A 22,127-nucleotide genomic window follows, 5' to 3' on the forward strand; every position below is an offset into this window, starting at 1 on the left:
TAGCTCAACATTAGCATAACACAGAGACGGTCAGGTATCACACACATATCACAAAATATGTTTAAAAAGTGACTAAAAGGTCTCCGTACAGTTTGTCACGTCAATAAGTCGCAGCAGGTTTTCTCATGTTGATTAAATATTGTGCAGATTCACAAAACGAGTGTTTTCTACTATTTACCTGTGTGTGTCTTTGAGCCTCCTGAAGGCGCCTGCTTCTATATATATATATATATATATATATATATATATATATATATATATATATATATATATATATATATATATATATATATATATATATATATTACCCGCCTGCAGCTGAAATATAGTTAACTCGTGACTCAGGATGAAGATCTGTGCTCATCATCACATCTTTCCTGCTCCTCCGGCGGGTAAACGCTGCGAACCCAGAGGGAGTTCAGCAGAAGACGAATGAGCCGGGCAGCGTGGCCCCGCCCCCTTTTCACCTGGCTCCTCTCACAGGAAGCAGAGCTGTTGCATCATGGGAGTTCCCCCCCCCCCCCTCCCTCCACCCAGAGTGTGCAAGAACTCATCAGTCACCACAAAACAGCGCTGACACACTGCGGCTGAAGTAGACAAGTTTATTAATGATAATAATGAGGATGATGAGGATGATGATAATATTAATAATTAGTCATAATTATAATAACGTTAATGTCATAATAAATAGAACTCTTCATCTGAAGCACATAAAGAGAAGCATACAGAAAGAGAAAAAACAAAACACAAAGTTCAGAGTACAGAGCCAGAGGAGGGGGCGGGGCTTCTAGAGACTGTTTTTTTTGTTTTTTTTTAAACCTTTCAATATATCCATTTAATTTTTCAACATTTTTTTTAAAACTTTATTTTAACTGGAACATTTACAAAAAGGAGAAAGAGATAGATTTTTTTTTTCTAAAAATCCTTATAAATAAATTTTGTCATTATTAGAACAAAATACAAGATTTTTCCGGGGAATCAGATGATGTTTTTTTTTTTTTCTTCCCCCTGAAAGGACAGCTGGGGGGAGGGGGGGGGGGAGGAAGGGTGAGGAGGGGGAGGGGGGGGGGGGGTGAGGGTCTTTATGTACAGAACACCAGGATTACAAAAAGAGGGGGGGGGGGGGGGCAGTCAACTCACATACTAGAAGGCGGATGGTGGAGGGGCTCTCAGAGGGGGGAGGGGCTCTCAGGAGGGGGGGGAGGGGCTCTCAGAGGGGGGGGGGGGGGGGCTCTCAGAGGGGTGGGAGGGGGAGGGGGTTCAGAGGGGGGGGGGGGCATCCTGCTCAAGCAGTTGTGCTCAGGAAGATCAGGACCACGTCGTCATACTGAAGGCATCTGAAGGAAAGGGGGGGAGGGAGGGAGGGTCGCTTTAGCCCCGCCCCCTCCCTCCCCCCCCGCTGAGGGTGCAGGCTGGAGCTTATCAACACTAACTTTATTTTTTATTTTACGTGTGTGTGTGTGTGTAAAAAGGCAGAACTTCTCTGGACTCGCAGACGTAAAAGTCAAAGCCGAGAGACAAACAACCACAGCTGAGAGAAGAAGAAGAGGAAGAGGAGGAAGAGGAAGAGGAAGAGGAGGAAGGAGAAGAAGAAGAAGAGGAAGAAGAAAAAGAAGAAGAGGAGCAACAGAAGACGGAGAACCCTGATGGAAGTACGGCTACTAACATGGAAGACCAGCCAGACTGAGTCGGTAAAGGTTCTCGCCCAATAAAACATCGGATCAGAACCGAGAGAGACGGCTGCAACAGGAAGGTTCTAAGGCAATAACATATCAATAACATATCAATAACATATCAATAACATATCAGGCGTCTCTAAACGGGTTTCTGAGTCCTGGAAGCTGCGGTTCTGTCGGTTCTCTTTGCATTAAACACTTCCTACAAAAAACTGGAGTTCAGGATATGTACGGCAGCGCTAACGTGGACGGACGCCATTTTGTTTGTTTTTTACCTATTTTTCTTTTCCATTTGCAATTTGCTCGACCTCCAACGTCTCCGATGTCTGAGGCGCGCGTCCTCCAGGACGCTGCCGACGGTTTCCTTGTCTGTTTCTCACAAAAAAAACTACAGCTCAAGGGCCCGAGGCAGGAAGTCAGAAAGTGTTTTTTTTTTTTTTTTTCATGGGATTTGCTGGAGATGAAGATATAGAATATATTTTTTTTTTACTAGAAAAATGTAGATAACAGCCTCACACGTGACATTATGTGTGTTTTTTTGTTGGTTGCAAAGTGCATAGATCATTCAGTGGACACAAACCAGATCACGTGACCGGAAACCTCGACGTTAAGAAAGCAACAAATAAATGAAAAAAGCTGTGGTTATTTTCTCCAAGCACTTTTGTTTTTTTTCCATACATATATATATATTTTTGCCTCCCAGGAAGTTCCCGTCAAAGTAAAACTCCAACCTGCTCCCGAGTGGTTTGCTCGCCGCTCCAGCAGCTGGAAGGAAACAAACCTGCAGGTGTAGAAAGCGAAGCCGCGGCGTGATCGCTGCGACACATGAGCGACTTCACCCAGAGAGACGCCACAACAGTTAGCCGCCATGATGAAGATGCTCTGAGGAGGATGAGGCTGTCTACACATGAACAGAGGTCTGTGGTACGAGCCCTGATTCAGAAGAGTTTTTTTTGTGTTTTTTTTTGTGTTTTAAACCTGAAATAAGATGGAAGTTAATCAAGAGGTGTGAGGTGAGGTCTACTGTACAGGATGACCAGGACCCGCTGCACAGGAAGTCAGGAGCTCCACCCAGAGTCAACAACTCACACAAAACCACTACACAAGTAGTGTGTACCCTGAACTCTCAGACAAAGTTGTGCTTCACCCGAAAAACCTGCTCGCCGCCGCCGCCGCGACGGAAAGGAAACGCGTTTCTGTTCAGGGCCGGACGCTCGTTTCCAGGATGCAACGAGAGCGCCGAACAGGGTTAGCACGCCGAGGCCGCTGCAGGGAGCTGCAAGAAGCTGCAGGGAGCTGCAGGGAGCTGCAGGGAGCTGCAAGAAGCTGCAGGGAGCTGCAGGGAGCTGCAGGGAGCTGCAGGGAGCTGCAAGAAGCTGCAGGGAGCTGCAGGAAGCTGCAGGGAGCTGCAAGTAACTGCAAGGAGCTGCAAGAAGCTGCAGGAAGTCGCAAGTAACTGCAGGGAGCTGCAGGATCTGCAGGAAGCAGGAAGTAACTGCAGGAAGCCGCGGCAGCGGCGCTCTTCGCGATACGAGTCGCGCTCGTCTCCTGATCAAAGAGCATCCGGACCGAGCGTTTCAAAATCATACTTTTGGTTCGAGTAAGAAAAGAAAACATCAATATCCATAAACTTCTTCGTATCTGTGAGAGTGACGCAGACGAGACTCTCTTCCTGAAGTGTCGGGGAAAAATAGGATGTGATGTTTCATTTGATGGGAAGGGGGCGGGGCAGAGATGTGTGTGTGTGTGTCAGTGTGTGTGTGTTAAAGGGGGAGGGGCTTCAGGGAGGTCAGTTCACACTATCACCATCACGCTTTCAATCATATAACACATGATCACATGTTACAGTAAATATCAGGGACATATTTAGTTGGGGGCGGGGTCTGATATCTATGTTCGGGGGTCAGAGGCTCTCCGGCTCCGCCCCCTCTACTCCCTGACATCACCACAGCCCATATAATAGATATGTATATATATTTATATACAGAGAAAAGAATACATACTTATTGGACACCCTAGACATTAATGTACATTCAAAGAACTGAACCGACATTCTCGTTTAAACACGTTTACAGTGACTCTTCTCATATAAAGAATTAAGGTTTTTTATGCTTCCGCCAAATAAAAACTTTTTTTTTTTTTCCTCTTTCAAAGTTTTCAGTGCTGCGAAAAAAAAAAAAAAAAAAAAAAAGTAAAAACACACAAATAAATATTCTCAGAATACATTGACAAAATAAAAAAAGTTGACATATTTCAGCCCTCGTTACCGTCGGATGGGCTCTACTGTGTCTCTAGAAATGTTTTTTTTAATCTAGCGGCGCCGTCTGGACGCCTCAGGCTTGTGTTTTGGTTATGCACCTGCTGATGTAGTACGATGGGATTATTGGGTTATAATTCAATCTGTTACATGGTCGTTGATGAGTTATTCTCGTCGTGGGGTGGAAACGTGCATCCTCGGTCGTTGTACGCACCTTTTTTCCCGCCGTCGGGTTTGCGGAGACGCAGGAGGCTCGGAGTCCGGCGGGCGAGAAATGTCGATAACTCCGGCGCCATTTTGTTCTCTCTCCAACGAGTCATTGACCTCTGCTGTGGCGTGGAGGGGGAGGGGCTTTACAGCGTCCTCACCGCCCGCCGCCGACTGCCTTCAACGCTGTAAACCAGTGACGCGCGCCCAGCTGGGAGGGGGGGGGGGGGGGGATGCCCAATGGTGCTGCCAGGAGAAAGTGACATCACGGCAGCATCCGCCGGGTGGACGCTGCTAACAGTCCGGCGAGGGAGGAGCTAAAAACATCTCGCCCTCGGTGCCGGGAGAACGGAAACACGAAGAGAAAGAAAAACCAAAGGAAGAAAGGAAAGGAGAGGAGGCCGGGAGGAAGAAGGCGGAGCCGTTGAGACCGGGAGGCGTGACCTTTGACTCCACCCACAGGAAGTACAGCGGAGAAAGTGCTTCTGCCTGGATGCCGAGCTCCTCCCCCCCGCCGCCGCCGCCGCCGCCATTCTGCTTCTGTTCTTGTGTGAGGGGGGGAGGGAGGGAGGGATGGGAGCTCCTCCTCCTCCTCTTCCTCCCTCCTCCTCCTCTTCCTCCCTCCTGCTCACCTCAGCATCAACTGTTCATCTCCCTTACCAAAAAACATAAAAACAGATTTTTGTACATATATACTAGTTTATACACACTTTTTTTTGTTTGTTACCGTTGTAAATCACAAAAGTATAGAAAAATAAAATGTTTTATAATAACGGGACGCTTTCCATTCTCTCTCTCTCTCTCTTTCTCTCTCTCTCTCTCTCTCTCTCTCTCTCTCTCTCTTTGTCTTTTCTCCACCCGGCATGGAGGTCGTCCCCGGGTGGAAACTCAAGTTTTGTGGCTGGTGTGTCGTCGCTGCCGCGGCGCCACTTTGTACGCCTCCGTCTTCCCTCGCCAGCCTCAGTAGAAGGACTCCTCCTCTTCCTCTTCCTCCTCCTCTTCCTCCTCATCTTCTTGTGTTATTTTCTTAAAGCTAGTTCTCCTCTCTTCGTTGTTTTCATCTGTGATGTCCATCAATACTGAGTACAGCTCTTCCTTTTGTTTTTACTGGAAACAGAAGCACAGAGAGAGAAACGTTATTATGAGATTAACGGGAGTTCAGTCCCAACAAGTTCTCACAGAAAACACAACATATGGCACAATGTGTGAAATCAAACAACAGTTCAAACACCTCCAGAGAGGAAAAGCTCACAAAGTTTTAAAACTTTTACAGCAGGAAAAACAATGAAGTTTGAGCGCCGCTCAGAAGACGGTTTCCTTCCACTTTCATCCCGTTGTTGTTGTGAAGGTGGAGCGAGAGGAGCGGGACGCAGAAGCCTGGCGCTGCTGCTGCCACTGCCACTGCTGCTGCCGCTGCTGCTGCCGCTGCCGCAGTCGGCGCCGCTCTCCTCCAGAACAAAGATCAGTGACATCAGCAGTTCGGCAGCGCTGCGTGAGAGTCTCAGTGTTTTATCTCAACGGAGCTTCTGACAAAAGAAAACGAATAAAGAACCGAAAGGACGAGACTTCAATGTGTAAAAATCTGGAGGACAAACCGGCGTCCACGCCGCCGCCCCTCGTAGCCCCTCCCCCATCCACCCCATACCTCGCTCGCTGGGGACCGCCGTCTACGGAAATATCCTCACCAGCAGTCTTCCGGCCCAGCGGGGGGGGGGCACAATGGCCGCCAGAGCTCCATACACACATCTACATCTATACATCTATACATTTATATATATATATAGATATATATATATAGTCCTGGCTGACAGGCAGCCGGGAGCTGGAAGAGCTGCAGAGACGAGATATTAATCAACGCGCCGGCGTGAAGGATCCAGCGGGTCTCAGAGCTGAACGAGTCTATCTTTAGGCGTTCGAGCTGGATCCCGCCGGCCGGCCGCTCCGCCCGGACGTTACACACAGCTGATGCAGACTCACTGACGGCTCTGCGACTGCTTCCTCGACTGCTTCTCAAAGCTGACGCAGGAGGATAATCCGTTAATAGATCAGATCTTTAGGATTAAATCCACGTTTCATCTCGTCCAGCGCATCGTTCAGATTAATTATGCGTTTCATGCATACAGAGCTTTTCCTGCTGCTTAAAGACACTTGACATGAAAGTTAAAACATCCTAAAAGCTAATCAAAAAACAAATAGAATTAAAACAATTACATTTACAAAAAATAAAAATGAATATAAGTTATTATGCGTGAAAGAATCCCTGTTAAACAGTCAGAAAACGCTGCAGAAACAAATAAAAAGCACATAAAAAATAGAAAAATCCAAAATCAGACCATGATGGACGTGTGGAGGCAAACATTATGTTATCATAACCGTTTTATTCTGACACTCAAAACAATCAGAGATCACTTTTATGTCACATATCCACGAGGAAACAGAATTAAGAAAAAAGCAACAAAAAAAGGCAGAATAGTTTATACTTCACCTCTGAAATCACACTTTCAGACAAATATCTTCTCGTTATAGAAATGACATTCAAGTCCAGAACAAGTGGAAACACACAGAAAACTCACTTCACACAGCAACACATAGAAAACACTGACTCAGCGATATAGTGTGTATATATACATACATTTAAATGTATTTACAAAGTACTTTTTGCTTGGTTCTCTTTTGTACAAATCTTTTCCTCCTCATGAAGCTGCTGCCAGCTGACTTCTGACAACACGTGTGTTCATACTTTAACCTTCGTTTCATATCAAGCTGCTTGTGGAAATGAGACGTAAAGCAAAGTGAAAACAGAAAAGATCAAAGTGCTCGTTTCTGTGAACTCACGATTAAAAACTCTTTTTCACCGACGATAAGCAGAACTCAAACTCGCCGCTTTCAGACTTTTTTTTCTCTGTAAACTTGTCGACGAGACGACGACGCGGCGCCCGAGAAAGTGGGCGTCGGCCTCGTGTTTTTGCATCAGGAAGCGCGATGAAGCTGCAGATGTTTGCTGTTTTTTTTTATCATTTTTTGAAATAACTTTGGGACTCAGGAGGTTATGGAAGACGTACGCGGCATATTAACACATTAACGCCTCGACGCACACGTGTCATCACGCAGACACACAACCCGGAGAGTCATAACTCACTGGAATCAACTTACAAGATAAAAATATTATTCTAGTATTAATATTTTTTTGGCACAATATTTCTCAATTTGTATTTTAATTAAAGTGGAAATAAATGAATAAATAACTTTGCATTCCTGGAATGAAGTCACAATGTCAAATAAAACACAGAAGCTACGATGTTTATTTTGACATTTATGTCTTTGTTCTCTCTTTAAAATGATAAATAAAGATATTAAACATTGTAATTTAAACCAGAAGGATAATCTATAACATAAATATTATGATGTTTGATATTGTGTCCACTTGGATGTTCATATAAAATACAGAATAATAAAGTTATAAAGTAAATAGAGTTGAAATATAACTGAAAACTATAAAACTCTACATGATGTTAACATTCACTTCCTCTGTAAACACACACACATATACATGATATATACAGTATATATATATATATATATATATATATATATATATATATATATATATATATATATATATATATATATATATATATATATATATAATGTATATATAACAAAAACAAGTTTCTGTACGGACTATAAACTATAAAGACTATAAACTATAAACTATAAACTATAAAGACTATAAACTATAAACTATAAACTATAAAGACTATAAACTATAAACTATAAACTATAAAGACTATAAACTATAAACTATAAACTATAAAGACTATAAACTATAAACTATAAACTATAAACTATAAAGTCGTGCGAGCGTATAAAAGGAAGAACCGTTTGTTTTCCTAGAAAGATTTTGTCTGGACTGTGTTTAGATTTTATTTTTTATGTATATACAAGAATACTTATAGTTATATATATAATTGCAACATCTCGACTAAACATAACTAGCTGTTTATGATATTTCTTTATAAATATGTTCTCTCCTAAAGTTTGGAAAAAGCTGAAAACAAATAAAGTGCAACGAACAGTTATCTTGTTTTAAATCTTCTTTTCTACTAGATTCACCGCCGGCGGGTGCTTTGAGCTGTAGCTCCACCGCTAACGCTAACCGCTAACCGCTAACCGCTAACCGCTAACCAACGTTGTAACAGAAGCTGGCGAAGAGGCGCTGACGTCACGTCTCCTAGGTGCTTTTATACAACGTCTCACTGTACTCGTGTGTGTGTGTGTGTGTGTGTGTGTGTGTGTGTGTGTGTGTGTGTGTGTGTGTGTGTGTGTGTGTGTGTGTGTGTGTGTGTGTGTGTGTGTGTGTGTGTGTGTGTGTGTGTGCAGCACATATCTATAATACAGTAGCTTCTCCATCCTCCCCTCTCGGGGTTCTCTTGCTTAATTAAAAAAGGAGAAGCGTCTCTTGTAGAAAGCTGAGGACAAACCTGCTGGTTGTGTGAGAAATGAAGCCCCGCCCGCTGAGGAGTGTGTAGTGCAGTGTGTAGTGTGTAGTGTGTAGTGCAGTGTGTAGTGTGTGAGTTTCTTTATCCTGAGGTAAAACATGTGCAATGCTTAAAACAAATGACAAAAATAACAAAAAGAGAGGACGGTGAGTTCAGCCGACATCAGTGTGTCACGACTGTGTGTGTGTGTGTGTGTGTGTCTGTGTGTGTGTCTGTGTGTGTGTGTGTGTGTGAGGATGATGCAACTCTGTCTTCTGCAAATTAAGGTCGCATGCAACTATTTAACGATTCCATTTTTCACTTTAATTAAATTCTCTAATGATGAAGCGATTTTTCTGTTTAATCTTTGAAAAAAAAACACACACCTTTGAGCACACACACACACACACACACACACACACACACACACACACACACACACACACACACACACACACATCTGTATGTACACACACTTGTGTCGTGTGTCATGCAGCTGCAATGTTCAGGTGTGTGTTCACATGTTCAGTGTTCACGTGTTCATGTGTTCACATGTTCACGTGTTCACATGTTCATATCTTCATGTGTTCATGTGTTCACATGTTCATGTGTTCATCTCTCTCGTGGTGACACAGCACCGTTCAGAGGCATAAAAACAAAACTTTCCTCAAAGGAAAAAGAAACAACTCAAAGCAGAAACATGATTAAAGAACCAGAGCAGACGATGATGTCACGATGATGTCACGATGATGTCACGATGATGTCATCACAACGGCTGTTGGAAGCGTTTAGTCTGATTTATCTCCAGCGAGGACGGCTCTGCTTGTTCTGTCTTATAGTTTGTGTTTGTTTGTCGTGAAGGGGGGAATGTCTCTCTCTCTCTCTCTCTCTCTCTCTCTCTCTCTCTCTCTCTCTCTCTCTCTCTCTCTCTCTCTCTCTCTCTCTTTGTGTTAGTAGGGGGTGAAGCGACTGTACCCTCCTCTGTAAAGGCTAGCCTGCAACATCAAAGATGAAAAGTACCAATCAGTATTCAGGTGACAGCTTCAGTCGCTTTCTCTTTCTCCTCAAAATTTCCTTCCTTCTTTTTTCCCTCGTTCCAGTTATTCACACGGGACGTTTTTCATATCGCAGCCGCGGTTTTCCACAAGGGGATGACCACGAGGGGGGTGGAGGAGGGGGGGGGGGGGGGAGGGGCAACAGCTGCAGTGTGTGTGTGTGTGTGTGTGTCAGGAGTTCAGCTGGATCTCTGCAGGAGGAGCTGGTGTTTACACGTGATTCATTTTGAACGTCGCAGTCGTGAAGAAGTGACATCGCCTGACTTGTTTAGTGCTTTTTCTACCTGGAGCAAGCCCCGCCCCCTTTCAGAGCGATGTCACTTCCCAGCAGCGTTAGCTCCCAGCAGCGTTAGCTCCCAGGAGCATTAGCTCCAAGTAGCATTAGCTCCCAGTAGCGTTAGCTCCCAGGAGCACGGCTCTCAGTAGCGTTAGCTCCCAGTAGCACGGCTCCCAGTAGCGTTAGCTCCCAGTAGCGTTAGCTCCCGACACACACAACGTTAGCACTGATATTTTTTAGGGGGCGTCCATTGAGGCGATCAAAGAGTCAGAGAAGTGGAAGAAGGAAATTTGGAGGAAGAAAGAAGAAAGAAAAAAAACATTCAAGCACATTTTTTTTTAATGTTAAGTCTAAATTAATGAAAGCTTTTAGCTAGCAGCTGCACCGGGGAACTGGTCGCCATTATTTTAATGTTCTTGAAAAATCGCATGCTAAATTTGAATGCTAAATGCTAATGTCTTGTGGGCGAGAGAGCTCCCCCCTCTCTCTCTTCCCGTGCGTCCCACGGCACTCTGCTGCATGCGTCTGAAGGACCTCGAGGTCTGTCACCCCCTCACCCCTCTCCTCACCCCTTCACCCACCAACAGAACCAGAGAGAGAATCTCTCTCCGTTCTTTAGCGTCACTTTTCATCTTTGATGTTACAGGTTAGCTGCAATAGCTAGCTAAAAACAGACATTAAAAATGCAAGTTCATCGCTTTGAGTTTGGTTTACCGAAAAGCAATAAAGTCTGCAGCGAGCTGAGTGATGTAGCATGAACAGGAAGCTTGGATGTGTGTTTGTTGTGTTAGGATGCAAAGTTCATGTAGAAAACAAACAACAACAACAACAACAACAACAACAAGAGTGACAACACGCAGCAGGTAACTCTGGTTTCACGCTAACGTCGCACGAGGCGACGCAACGTGAGTTTGTTGCTCTGAACGTGTGAGACGTTCATTCAGTACCGCTCCGCTCCACTAGGGCGCCACACAGCACAACAACACAAACAAACACACAAACAAACAAATCAATGGATGAACAAATACATAAATAAAAACCAGCGACCGCTGCAGTCACCGGTCTTTATTTTGGAGTGTTTGTGTGTGTGTGTACGTGAGTGTGTGTGAGTGTATGTAAGTATGTGTGTGTGTGTGTGTGTGTGTGTGTGTGCGTGTGTGTGTGTGTGTCTCTGTATGCGAGTGTGTCTGTGTGTGTGTGCGTGTGTCTGTGAGTGTGTGTGTATGTATGTATGTATGTATGTATGTATGTATGTATGTATGTATGTATGTATGTATGTACGTGTATGTGTGTGTGTGTGTGTGTGTGTGTGTGTGTGTGTGTGTCTCAGTATGCGAGTGTGTCTGTGTGTGTGTGTGCGTGTGTCTGTGAGTGTGTGTGTATGTATGTATGTATGTATGTACGTATGTATGTACGTGTATGTGTGTGTGTGTGTGTGTGTGTGTGTGGGTGTGTGTGTGTGTGTGTGTGTGTGGGTGTGTGTGTGTGTGTGTGTGTGTGTCATTAACTCACCATGGTCCCCACACTGTAAGCGGCGGCGGGGCCGATCGTGTGGTGGTACGGGTCTGCTGCTGCATAGACTCTTCCATAGCTGCACACAGAGAACACATCCACCCATCAGCTATTGATCTATGAGGTCATCGATCCATCAGGTCATCGATCCATGAGGTCATCGATCCATCAGGTCATTGATCCATTCTTGAAGATGGGCTTGTTTAATGTTTAAACCCCTCAAGTGGACTCCTTCAAGTCTCCAACACGATCACTTCCTCACTTCCTCCTCCCTCACTTCCTCCTCCCTCAGGGAGCAGGGAGGGAGGGAAACGAAGCTGCTGCCGGAGGGCTCGGTCTCTCGCCCTCTCCTTGTTTACCCAGAATGCACGCTGGGCTCACGCCCCTGTCTTTTCATTGTCGCTGGTTTGGAACTAATCCGTCCAATTTCCTTCTGAGACAGGACAAGATGTGTCTGCCTCATTTATTTATTTATTCGACTTCACATATTCCTCTATTTACTTTCCTTCTTTTTTCTCCCCCTCCTCCCCCTCTTCCCTCCCTCCTCCCCCCTTCAATGCTCGCTTTGCAAATGAGGGTCTGCACGGAGCAGATAAGGGACGGCAGCCAGGGACCGAGGGCAGCGACTCAACCGGGAATACACAGAAAAAGAAGAAGAGGAGGGAAAAAGTGGAGCGAGAGAGGAGGGACCTCTCCTCGAGGAGACAACAAGACCAACGCAGAGCCGCAGTTATCTCAACGCAGAGCGGCCCGTTTGGGTCCGGCGGCGCCGCCAAGGTCGGCGAGCGGGACGTGAAATCAGAACGGCTCCTCGGGGAGGAGGCGGCGCCATGAAGGGGGAGGGGGGAGGAGGGAGGAGGAGAGGGAGAGGGGGGGTCTCCATGGTCCTCTTATCTTCAGCCAGCACCCACAGGCCCTCTCAGGCTAATACCAGGGCTCATGCACATTTAGATCACTGGGTTCACAAGATTTATCCAGGACTATTACACAACTATTCCATGATTTTCCAGGACTATTTCATGACCATTCCATGACTTTCCAGGAATGTTCAAGGACTATTTCATCACTATTCCATTACTATTCCAGGAATATTCCATGACCATTCCATGACTTTTCCAGGACTATTCCATGACCATTCCAAGACTTTTCCAGGACTATTCCATGACCATTCCATTACTTTTCCAGGACTATTTCATGACTATTCCATGACTATTCCAGGACTATTCCATGACCATTCCAGGACTTTTCCATGACCATTCCAGGACTTTTCCAGGACTATTTCATGACTATTCCATGACTATTCCATGACCATTCCATGACTTTTCCAGGACTATTTCATGACTATTCCAGGAATATTCCAGGACTATTCCATGACCATTGCAAGACTTTTCCAGGACTATTTCAGGACTATTCCATGACTATTACGGGACTATTCCAGGAATATTCCATGACTATTACATGACTATCCCAGTGAAAATGTGTGTGTAAACAGCAAAAAGTGATATAATTTATTTAAACTAACAATGAGGATTCAAAGCATCCCGTATAACTTAAATGACACAATTTTTTTATTTTTTTTGGAGCGTCTTTCTTTTTTTTCAAGGATTCGTCCAGGCCTGGAAATGACCATTACAGAAAACCCTTGACTTTTGCAGGTTTTCCATGCCCTGTAACGCCTCTCGGTGCCTCTCTGCTGTCGCCGGGCGGGTTACTCAACGGGCTCTGGTGCCGTGTTCTTGTGAGCTCTGTCGGCTTTTCAGATAATAAATGTTTTCATATTTCTTCACACAATCCCGGTGACCTCTTTCTTTTTTTTTTATGATTGTCTGACGAGCCGTTAAGTCCGATAAGGTATTGCTGAAACCATACGGAGCAAACCGCCTATTGATCCGCTTATTCAGGAGGAAACAAACAGACAAAGCAAAACAAACAACTCTTGGGGGCGAATTACATTAAATCTCAGGGAAAAGGAGCAGGAATTAAATCACTTGGAGAGAGAGCGGGAGAAAAAAGATGAGGGGAAAAAAGAGAAGAAGAAGAAGAAGCCGCTGTCCAATTTCTGCTCTCGACGAGCTCGGCTGCTCATAATTCGAGCCGCGGCGAAGACCTGATAAATCTCACATTATCGATATGATCTGCAGGCTCTCAGGCGGGTTCCTTATCACGAGTGACTCGCTCAACCCCTCCAGGATCACATCCCCAAACTCCAGGATCACATCCCCAAACTCCAGGATCACATCCCCAAACTCCAGGATCACATCCCCAAACTCCAAGATCACATCCCCAAACTCCAGGATCACATCCCCAAACTCCAAGATCACATCCCCAAACTCCAGGATTACATCCCCAAACTCCAGGATCACATCCCCAAACTCCAAGATCACACCACCAAACTCCAAGATCACACCCCCAAACTCCAAGATCACATACCCGAACCGGCCTCCAGGATCACATCCCCAAACTCCAAGATCACATGCCCAAATCGGCCTCCAGGATCACACCCCCAAACTCCAAGATCACATCCCCAAATGTGTACAAACCGGCCTCCTGGATCACATCCCCAAACTCCAAAATTACATACCCGAACCGGCCTCCAGGATCACACCCCCAAACTCCAAGATCACATCCCCAAATGTGTACAAACCGGCCTCCTGGATCACATCCCCGAATTCCAAGATTACATGCCCGAACCGGCCTCTCCAGGATCACACCCCCAAACTCCAAGATTACATACCCAAACCGGCCTCCAGGATCATATCCCCAAATGTGTACAAACCGGTCCCCTGGATCACATCCCCAAATTCCAGGATCACATCCCCGAACTGGCACCACATCTCTGCTGAAAACAGTTTCAAGGAGCTGAACCTGTGACTTCACTCACAAGGGAGAGTTCCTGCCGGTCCATCTCTCTCTCTCTCTCTCTCTCTCTCTCTCTCTCTCTTTCTCTCTCTCTCTCTCTATCACTCTCCCGCTCCATCTCTCTCTCTCTCTCTCTCTCTCTCTCTCTCTCTCTCTCTCTCTATCACTCTCCCGCTCCATCCCTCTCTCTCTCTCTCCGTCTCTCTTCCACACACCTGAGGCCATTCATAAATACCGCAGTGATATACTCACTACTCTCCCATCACAAGCAGAGAGTCACGACATACATCACTGCTTTTCTCATCCAGTCCAACAAGGTTAGTCTTTCTTTTTCTTCTTCTAGTGTGTGTGTGTGTGTGTGTGTGTGTGTGTGTGTGTGTGTGTGTGGGTTCTTTTAGCTCCGAGCTAGAAAAAGGAATATGGCGGTTTGCTTAATAGATAAGATAACTGGAGAGGAAGGGAATAATAAAAAAAAAGACCAAATAACCGACATAGAATATTGTAAAAATGCTGGCGCAGCAGATCACATCCATCAGCAGCGTTCTCCGTCCGCCGTGAGCTGGAAGACGTGGAGCTTCTTCTGTAACGGCCTTAAAATGTAAAACATCCACCCGTCGCTACTTCACCACGATCTGAATTACGCTGCGAGGGAAACGCGGAGTTTGAACAGTTTGAAACATGTGATCGACTAAAACTAAAAACTCCACAAAGAGACATTGTTAGGCTACAACAGCATCATGGTTTGGCTTTTAAAGGACGAGGAAACTGATCAAATGCAACAAAGCTTCACACTGAACGTGGACAGAACGCCCTGTGCTTCTTCCCTCCTCTTCCTCCTCCTCCTCCTCTTCCTCCCCCAGACTCTCACTTATCTGCGGTACGTCAAAAGCGGTCGTAATCCAACACATTTCCTGGTGACACAACGGCACAGAGCCGCCTGTGATGCTTCCTGCACTCCGCCACTTTATTCTCTGATGAAGTGTGTTTCCTTCAATCTTCCTCATCTTTCTCTGCTCAGTCGTTTCCATCTCGCCGACAGCCGGCGGGATCGACTCGTTGTGGTGAAACAACTCGGTGCAGACGTGTTTTTTATTGATGAAGCTAAATGTCCCGAAACCATGAATCTGATCGGGAGTCTCAGGGTGGACTTTAACCCTTGAACACTAACGTTAGGAATAGTTACACCAGCACTGATAAAATATACTCATCAAAATATAATAAAATACAACAATACAAGGCAAATTGAAGTATTCTTCCTTTATTTTACCCTGTAGAACAAAAAATTAGGGGAAAAAGCTATGAACCTGTTCTTTGGTCAAGTTGTTCCTGAGACACGTGAGCAGAGAGACACGCCCACCTTCAATAAGACACACCCACCTTCAATAAGACACGCCCACCTTCAATAAGACACGCCCACCTTCAATAAGACACGCCTACCTCCAATAAGACACGCCTACCTTCAATAAGACACGCCCACCTTCAATAAGACACGCCTACCTTCAATAAGACACGCCTACCTTCAATAAGACACGCCTACCTTCAATAAGACACGCCCACCTTCAATCTGATTGACAGATTGATTTCTGAAGCCGTATGATCAATAACACCTGCGTCAACCTGAGGAAGGAAGTGCATGAGAGGGACGCTCACCTGTCGCTGTAGGCGGCGGTGGTGGCGGGCTGGGCGAACCTGTACGCTGCATAACCGCCCTGTGGAAACACACAGGGTCAGAGAGGTCAACAACAACACAAACACATGGAGACAACAACACATGGAGACAACAACATGAACACATGGAGACAACAACACATGGAGACAACAACATGAACACATGGAGACAACAACATGAACACATGGAGACAACAACACATGGAGACAACAACATGAACACATGGAGACAACAACATGAACACATGGAGACAACAACATGAACACATAGAGACAACAACATGAACACATGGAGACAACAACATGAACACATGGAGACAACAACATGAACACATGGAGACAACAACATGAACACATGGAGACAACAACATGAACACATGGAGACAACAACAACACATGGAGACAACAACACAAACACATGGAGACAACAACATGAACACATGGAGACAACAACACAAACACATGGAGACAACAACACATGGAGACAACAACACAAACACATGGAGACAACAACACATGGAGACAACAACATGAACACATGGAGACAACAACATGAACACATGGAGACAACAACATGAACACATGGAGACAACAACATGAACACATGGAGACAACAACACAAACACATAGAGACAACAACATGAACACATGGAGACAACAACAACACATAGAGACAACAACATGAACACATGGAGACAACAACATGAACACATGGAGACAACAACACATGGAGACAACAACACATGGAGACAACAACATGAACACATAGAGACAACAACATGAACACATGGAGACAACAACAACACATAGAGACAACAACACAAACACATAGAGACAACAACATGAACACATAGAGACAACAACATGAACACATGGAGACAACACAAACACATAGAGACAACAACACAAACACATGGAGACAACAACATGAACACATGGAGACAACAACATGAACACATGGAGACAACAACACAAACACATGGAGACAACAACATGAACACATGGAGACAACAACAACACATAGAGACAACAACATGAACACATGGAGACAACAACATGAACACATAGAGCTTCTCATTGCGTTCGTAGTTAAACGTCCCTGCACGGCCTGCAGCGCTCCCTTCCTGCCACCAGAGGGCGCTGCTTGCTGCGCGGTGGCAGCGTGGACGCTCGGCGCTCCGACAGGAAGCTTATTTGGGTGGTTTGCGAGCTCATTGTCGCACTACAAGCTCACCCAAAGCCAAAGTCGCCCCCTTTTATTTAAATTCTCAGATTGAGGAGCCGCTGCTGCTACATTATTGAAGAGAGCCTCTTTTTTTTTCTTTACACGCCTCCCCCTCCTCCCTCCTTTCTTCCCCACCGGCTCGCGAAATGAAGTCAGGAGGCAGAAAGAAGCCGGGCCGGACCGCCGGGGAGCCGGGACCGCCGTCTTCATCTGCCGGAGCGGAGGGAAAAGGAATTAAAGACCTCGTGGTGGAGCGCCGCCATTACTCTCTTTGAAAAATGAAGCCGTTCTCCAACTGTTTTTTCTATTAGCGGCGGTGGAGCGTGCGCCCGTCTGCGTCCACGCCGCGGATAGGTGGCTCTCAATAATGCATGTTTTCATTCATTTTTAAACTCGGGGAGAGGGGGGGGGGGGGGGGGGGCAGAGAGGCAACGGCTGCACATAGAATCAGGTCAGGGGGCCACAGCCTTTGAGGACCCCCCCCCCCCCTCCACACACACACACACACACACACACACCCCAAAACCCCTCCAGGTTTTTCCCACGGAGGCAGGAAGTCAGCGGCACTCGAGGCAGATGACTTCCTGCGGGACGGCGCTGATTACAGCAACAGCCCGAACAAACACGGACCGATAAATCACTCTCGCGCGTTGTCAAATCCTGCACACAACAGTGCGGCACATTTGTTATTTTGTCGTGCCGAGGGTGTGTGCATGTGTGTGTGTGTGTGTGCATCGTGTACGCACATGCGACGCCTGTAGAGCATCTTTCTGTTGCCTCTCTTTCAGCAGCATCTTTTTCCTAAAAAAGAAAAAGCCACCGGGTGACAGGCGAGGACGGCGAGGGCCGAGGGGAGCGGCTTCCTCCCGGCCGCTCCGGAGCCAGGTAGGGTTAGGTACGGCGGGCGCCATGACTAATGGCGGCGAGGCGCGGCGTGACGGGTTGAGTGATGGAGCGACCCGGGCCGGGGGCCGGCGGGACGGCCGGGCGTAGCTGGAGGTGAGGCCGGACGCGTGTGTGTGAACAATATCTCCCCCGAGCGCACGCCGGGTCTCCACCACGGCGCCGGATGTCACCGCGGTGAAACAAAAGAAGAAAAAATGGTGAAATACGGTCGTATCATGCGGGGACGATGTGTGTGAGATCCGGGGACGGTGTGTGTGAGATCCGGGGACGGTGTGTGTGAGTTGTGGGGACGCTGTGTGTGAGTTGTGGGGACGCTGTGTGTGAGTTGTGGGGACGGTGTGTGTGAGTTGCGTGCCGGTGTGTGTAAGTCGTATATCAGCGGCGGGTCTTCAGGGTGAGAGTGTGAAGGCGACTGTCATCTCGGCAGAGAAGAAGAAGAAGAAGAAGAAGAAGAAGAAGAAGAAGAAGAAGAAGAAGAAGAAGAAGAGGCGCACTACGTCTCGGCCTCTAGTGAACGTCTGGACTCGTGTCAAAGTGTTTTTTTTCTCCGTCATGGCGGCGGCCGGCGCCTGATCCGACCCCGCCTGCACCGAGCCGCTCCAGAGGGACGGCTAATCCCGTTATCTGCCGGCGCTCCTCTTATCTCCCACATGGCGATGGCTGGGAGGAACCGACTCCCCCCTGGGGGGAGGAGGCAGACGGGGATATCCCGGGCCAAAAGCCTCCGGGTGTACACAGACACACACAGCAGGAGGGAGGAGGGAGGAGGGAGGAGGAAGGAGGAGAGGGAGCATCTAAAGGAAACCACGCGAACTCGACACGGCACAACCGGCTCGGCCGCCTTTGCCAAAAAGTCTGAGATCACAGGAAGCGCGAGGAGGGAGGAGCTGAGGAGCTGAGGGGGTTTTGAGTTTGGCTGTCGGGTTTTCTTTTGGCACGGCGGACCGAGGCCTGATCGACGCCGGCTTGGCAGCGAGACGCCGGGAGGAGACGCCGCCGGGAGGAGAGCGGATCACGTTCATCTCTCCGGAGCTTTTCTACTTTCTGAAGTGCTGCTTTACTTCTGTTTCACGGACACGCCGACCAAACTCACATAGATCTCTGCGCCGTAGAAGCCGTCCTGGTACACCACGCTGAGGAAGAGGAGGGCAGCGTTAGAACATTGTTCATGACTTTTCACCAAATGTTCATGACTTTTAACTCAATTTTCATGACTTTAAACTCAATTTTCACGACTTTCCACCAAATTTCTATGATTTTTAACCACATTTTTATGACTTTTAACTAATTTTTTATCACTTTTTACCAAATTTTCATGACTTTTCACCATATTTGAATAACTTTAACTAAATGTTCATGAGCAAACATTGTGTGAAATGTGTGTGTGAACAGTAAAAAGTGATAAAATGTAGTATTTAAACTAACAATGAGGATTCAAAGCATACAGTAAACCTTAAATGACTCAAATGAATGAGAGACAATAGTTTGATTAAAAGAATAAACATTTATATAGATGCCTGTATGGATGCTGATGTTTTGAGCCTCAAACTCAGCGTGAATGAACATCATGAACACATGAATATAACACATTTACACCCCTTCTACTACACTTTTGAGGTATCATTTTTTCCAGGACTTTCCAGGCCTTAACAAAAATCCACGACTTTTCCAGGTTTTCCCGTCTAATTTTCTGCTCTGGTAAAAAACAGTCGTCATGCTCCTCCAGTGAGTCAGGAGGTGGAGGAGACAGACGGCAGCGATGGCGCTCCATCACATGACTTTACAAATCAAACCTCTGCCGGCAGCAGCAAAGGGCCTCGGAGGGGAGGGAGGGGGGAGGAGGTGGGAGGAGGCGGGAGGAGGTGGAGGGAGGAGGGAGGTCTCTCTCCGCAGTAAGACGGATCCCGATCTAATCACAGATAGACAGCGACACGGGGCCCCCGGCGGGCCCCCGGCAGCCCTCTCCCACGGCCACACAGGCCAGCGCTGATAAGGAGGCCGGGGCGGCGGCACAAAGCCGACGGAGATCAGCAGAGGACCCGGTCACGGTCCGGCGAGGTCTCTGAACCGGTAATGCGCTTCCTCAGCGCTCGGCGGGCTCCCTGTGGCTTTGTTAGTTCCTCCTTTTGTCAACAGACAATGTACAAATAACCGCCAGCGAGAGTGCGGACACGCCCGGACACCAAGCCACGATTTAACTCCCCAGAGGGGGGAGGAGGGGGGGGGGGGGCGGGCGAGGGGGGGGAGGGGCAACAACACACTGCCTTGATGAGCCGAGTACGGGCACAAATAAATGTCTCCGCTTTGAAGTTACACCTTCATGTAGACGAATGCAGCACACACAGCACGTGAATGAAGCCCCTAATTGGCCCTTTGCTAAGTCCCGCCCCCTTTCAAACACAGACTAGCCAATCGGAGCGCAGCGTCCGGCTGCTGCGGTGCAATTTGTTTCCTTGTTTTCCGGGTTTGGAGTTTGACTGGATTAAGACTTTTACAGGTTGTTTCTTCTTTCATCCTGGATATGTCCTGTAAACACACTCTGTACACACACAGTACACACACAGTACACACACCACACACAGTACACACACTGTACACACTCTGTACACACTCTGTCTGCATCTCTCTGAAAGGGTTTTTTAGTTTTTATCCAAAAAATAGATATTTATTTAGAGAGTGCAGTCGCTGGCAGCGGGGGAGGGGACGGAGCTTAACGAAGGGTCAATTGGAGAATGAAAGTATTGTGTGCAGTCACACACACACACACACAGACACACACACATGCACAAACTGAGACACACACACACACAGATCAGTAGACGTGGTACTCACGCTCCGTACGCTGGGATGGGCGGCGGCGGCGGCGCCGTGCGGAACGTGTTGTAGACGGCGCGCCCCCGACCTCGCAAGTGGGCGCCCCTGTAGGCCACCGTGGCCCCTGTGGCGGGGTAGGGAAACCCTGTTACTACGGAGAAGGAAACACACAAGAGGGAGAGGAGACGACTTTCAGAGAACATCCCACGCTCGGCGTTGCTTACCTCGTGACAGGACGCATTAGAGAGAGACGTGCGGCGCTGCTCTCCCTATGACAGAATGCATTATGGGGAAGACAGGGAAACAATAGATTTAATCTTTTCTAGGTGCGCCTCATCGAGCACTCTCCCCTTTCTCCCCAGCTCGCTGCTTTGTGCCGCACTCAGCAAGGATCCACATTTGCTGTACGCATCCCTTCCCCGAAGCCTGGCGAGGGGCGGCCTTGAAGCAGAGGCAGGTAATGGATGCAATGCCACTAGTCTCGCACCACGGCTCTCGCATAGCTTAGACACAGTGTGTGTGTGTGTGTGTGTGTGTGTGTAGAGGGCGTTTCTAGGTGTTGGCTCCAGTCAAACGGGAGGTGAACGCTGTTGAACAACCACGACGAGATGCCCCCCCCCCCCTCTCATCCCCCGAGGGAAGACGGAGCAGATGGGCCGGACAGCCGAGGCCCAAACCTCAGCATGACCCCCATCTCCCAAAAACCCATCTGGGACGGTCTTCCAGCCAATCACACGGCGCCGCGCGTGTCCTCTGCTGACGGCGACCGGGGGATCACGGGTGGAAAAAAAAAAAAGGCTTCGGGGCGGGTTGCGGCGAGGGTCGGGTGTGTGTGACGAAAAAGATGGCCGCCGCCACCGCCGCAGAGAGTAGAGGACGGGAGGAGCAATCCTCCCGCTCGCCGCTTAACCTTCAATCAGTCCGGCGGCCGTCTTTGATTACGAACACACACGTCACCAGACGTGATTAAGTTCTCTTTTGCAGCAATCAAACTGCCCCACACACACACACACACACACACACACACACACACACACACACACACACTAGTCCATCACAACACCGTCCTCCCCCTCTCCTCCCCCTCATCTCGCCTTATTATTCTTTATTCATTTACACAACATGGTTTTTTGGGGCCGAATTCATCGATTCAGTTCCTCCAATCAGAGATCGCCGTGTGTTTGTGTGTGTGT

The 22,127-nt window shown here is 47.4% G+C and overlaps 1 protein-coding gene across 4 annotated transcripts in view; it reads right to left on the minus strand.

Annotated features, from left to right (window-relative positions):
• Positions 1-3,395: 3,395 nt before the first annotated feature.
• Positions 3,396-22,127, minus strand: part of LOC137799895 (RNA binding protein fox-1 homolog 3-like) — a 41,602-nt gene continuing 22,870 nt past the window's right edge. For 2 of the 4 annotated variants that reach the window (XM_068596754.1, XM_068596779.1), the window contains exons 7-11: positions 20,953-21,085; positions 19,214-19,253; positions 15,972-16,030; positions 11,463-11,541; positions 9,481-9,613 (exon numbers count right to left, since the gene is read on the minus strand). In XM_068596754.1, the coding sequence (XP_068452855.1) occupies positions 9,569-9,613; positions 11,463-11,541; positions 15,972-16,030; positions 19,214-19,253; positions 20,953-21,085 (356 nt within the window). In that variant the 3' untranslated portion in view covers positions 9,481-9,568. Of the gene's footprint in view, positions 5,248-9,480; positions 9,614-11,462; positions 11,542-15,971; positions 16,031-19,213; positions 19,254-20,952; positions 21,086-22,127 lie in introns of those variants that run through there. The other 2 variants (XM_068596771.1, XM_068596762.1) reach the window with 2 other exon arrangements.

Source organism: Clinocottus analis, unplaced genomic scaffold (genome assembly GCF_023055335.1).
Source record: "Clinocottus analis isolate CAN_PGR_092001 unplaced genomic scaffold, fCliAna1.0.p SCAF_101, whole genome shotgun sequence".
NCBI classification, from domain to species: Eukaryota; Metazoa; Chordata; class Actinopteri; order Perciformes; family Cottidae; genus Clinocottus; species Clinocottus analis.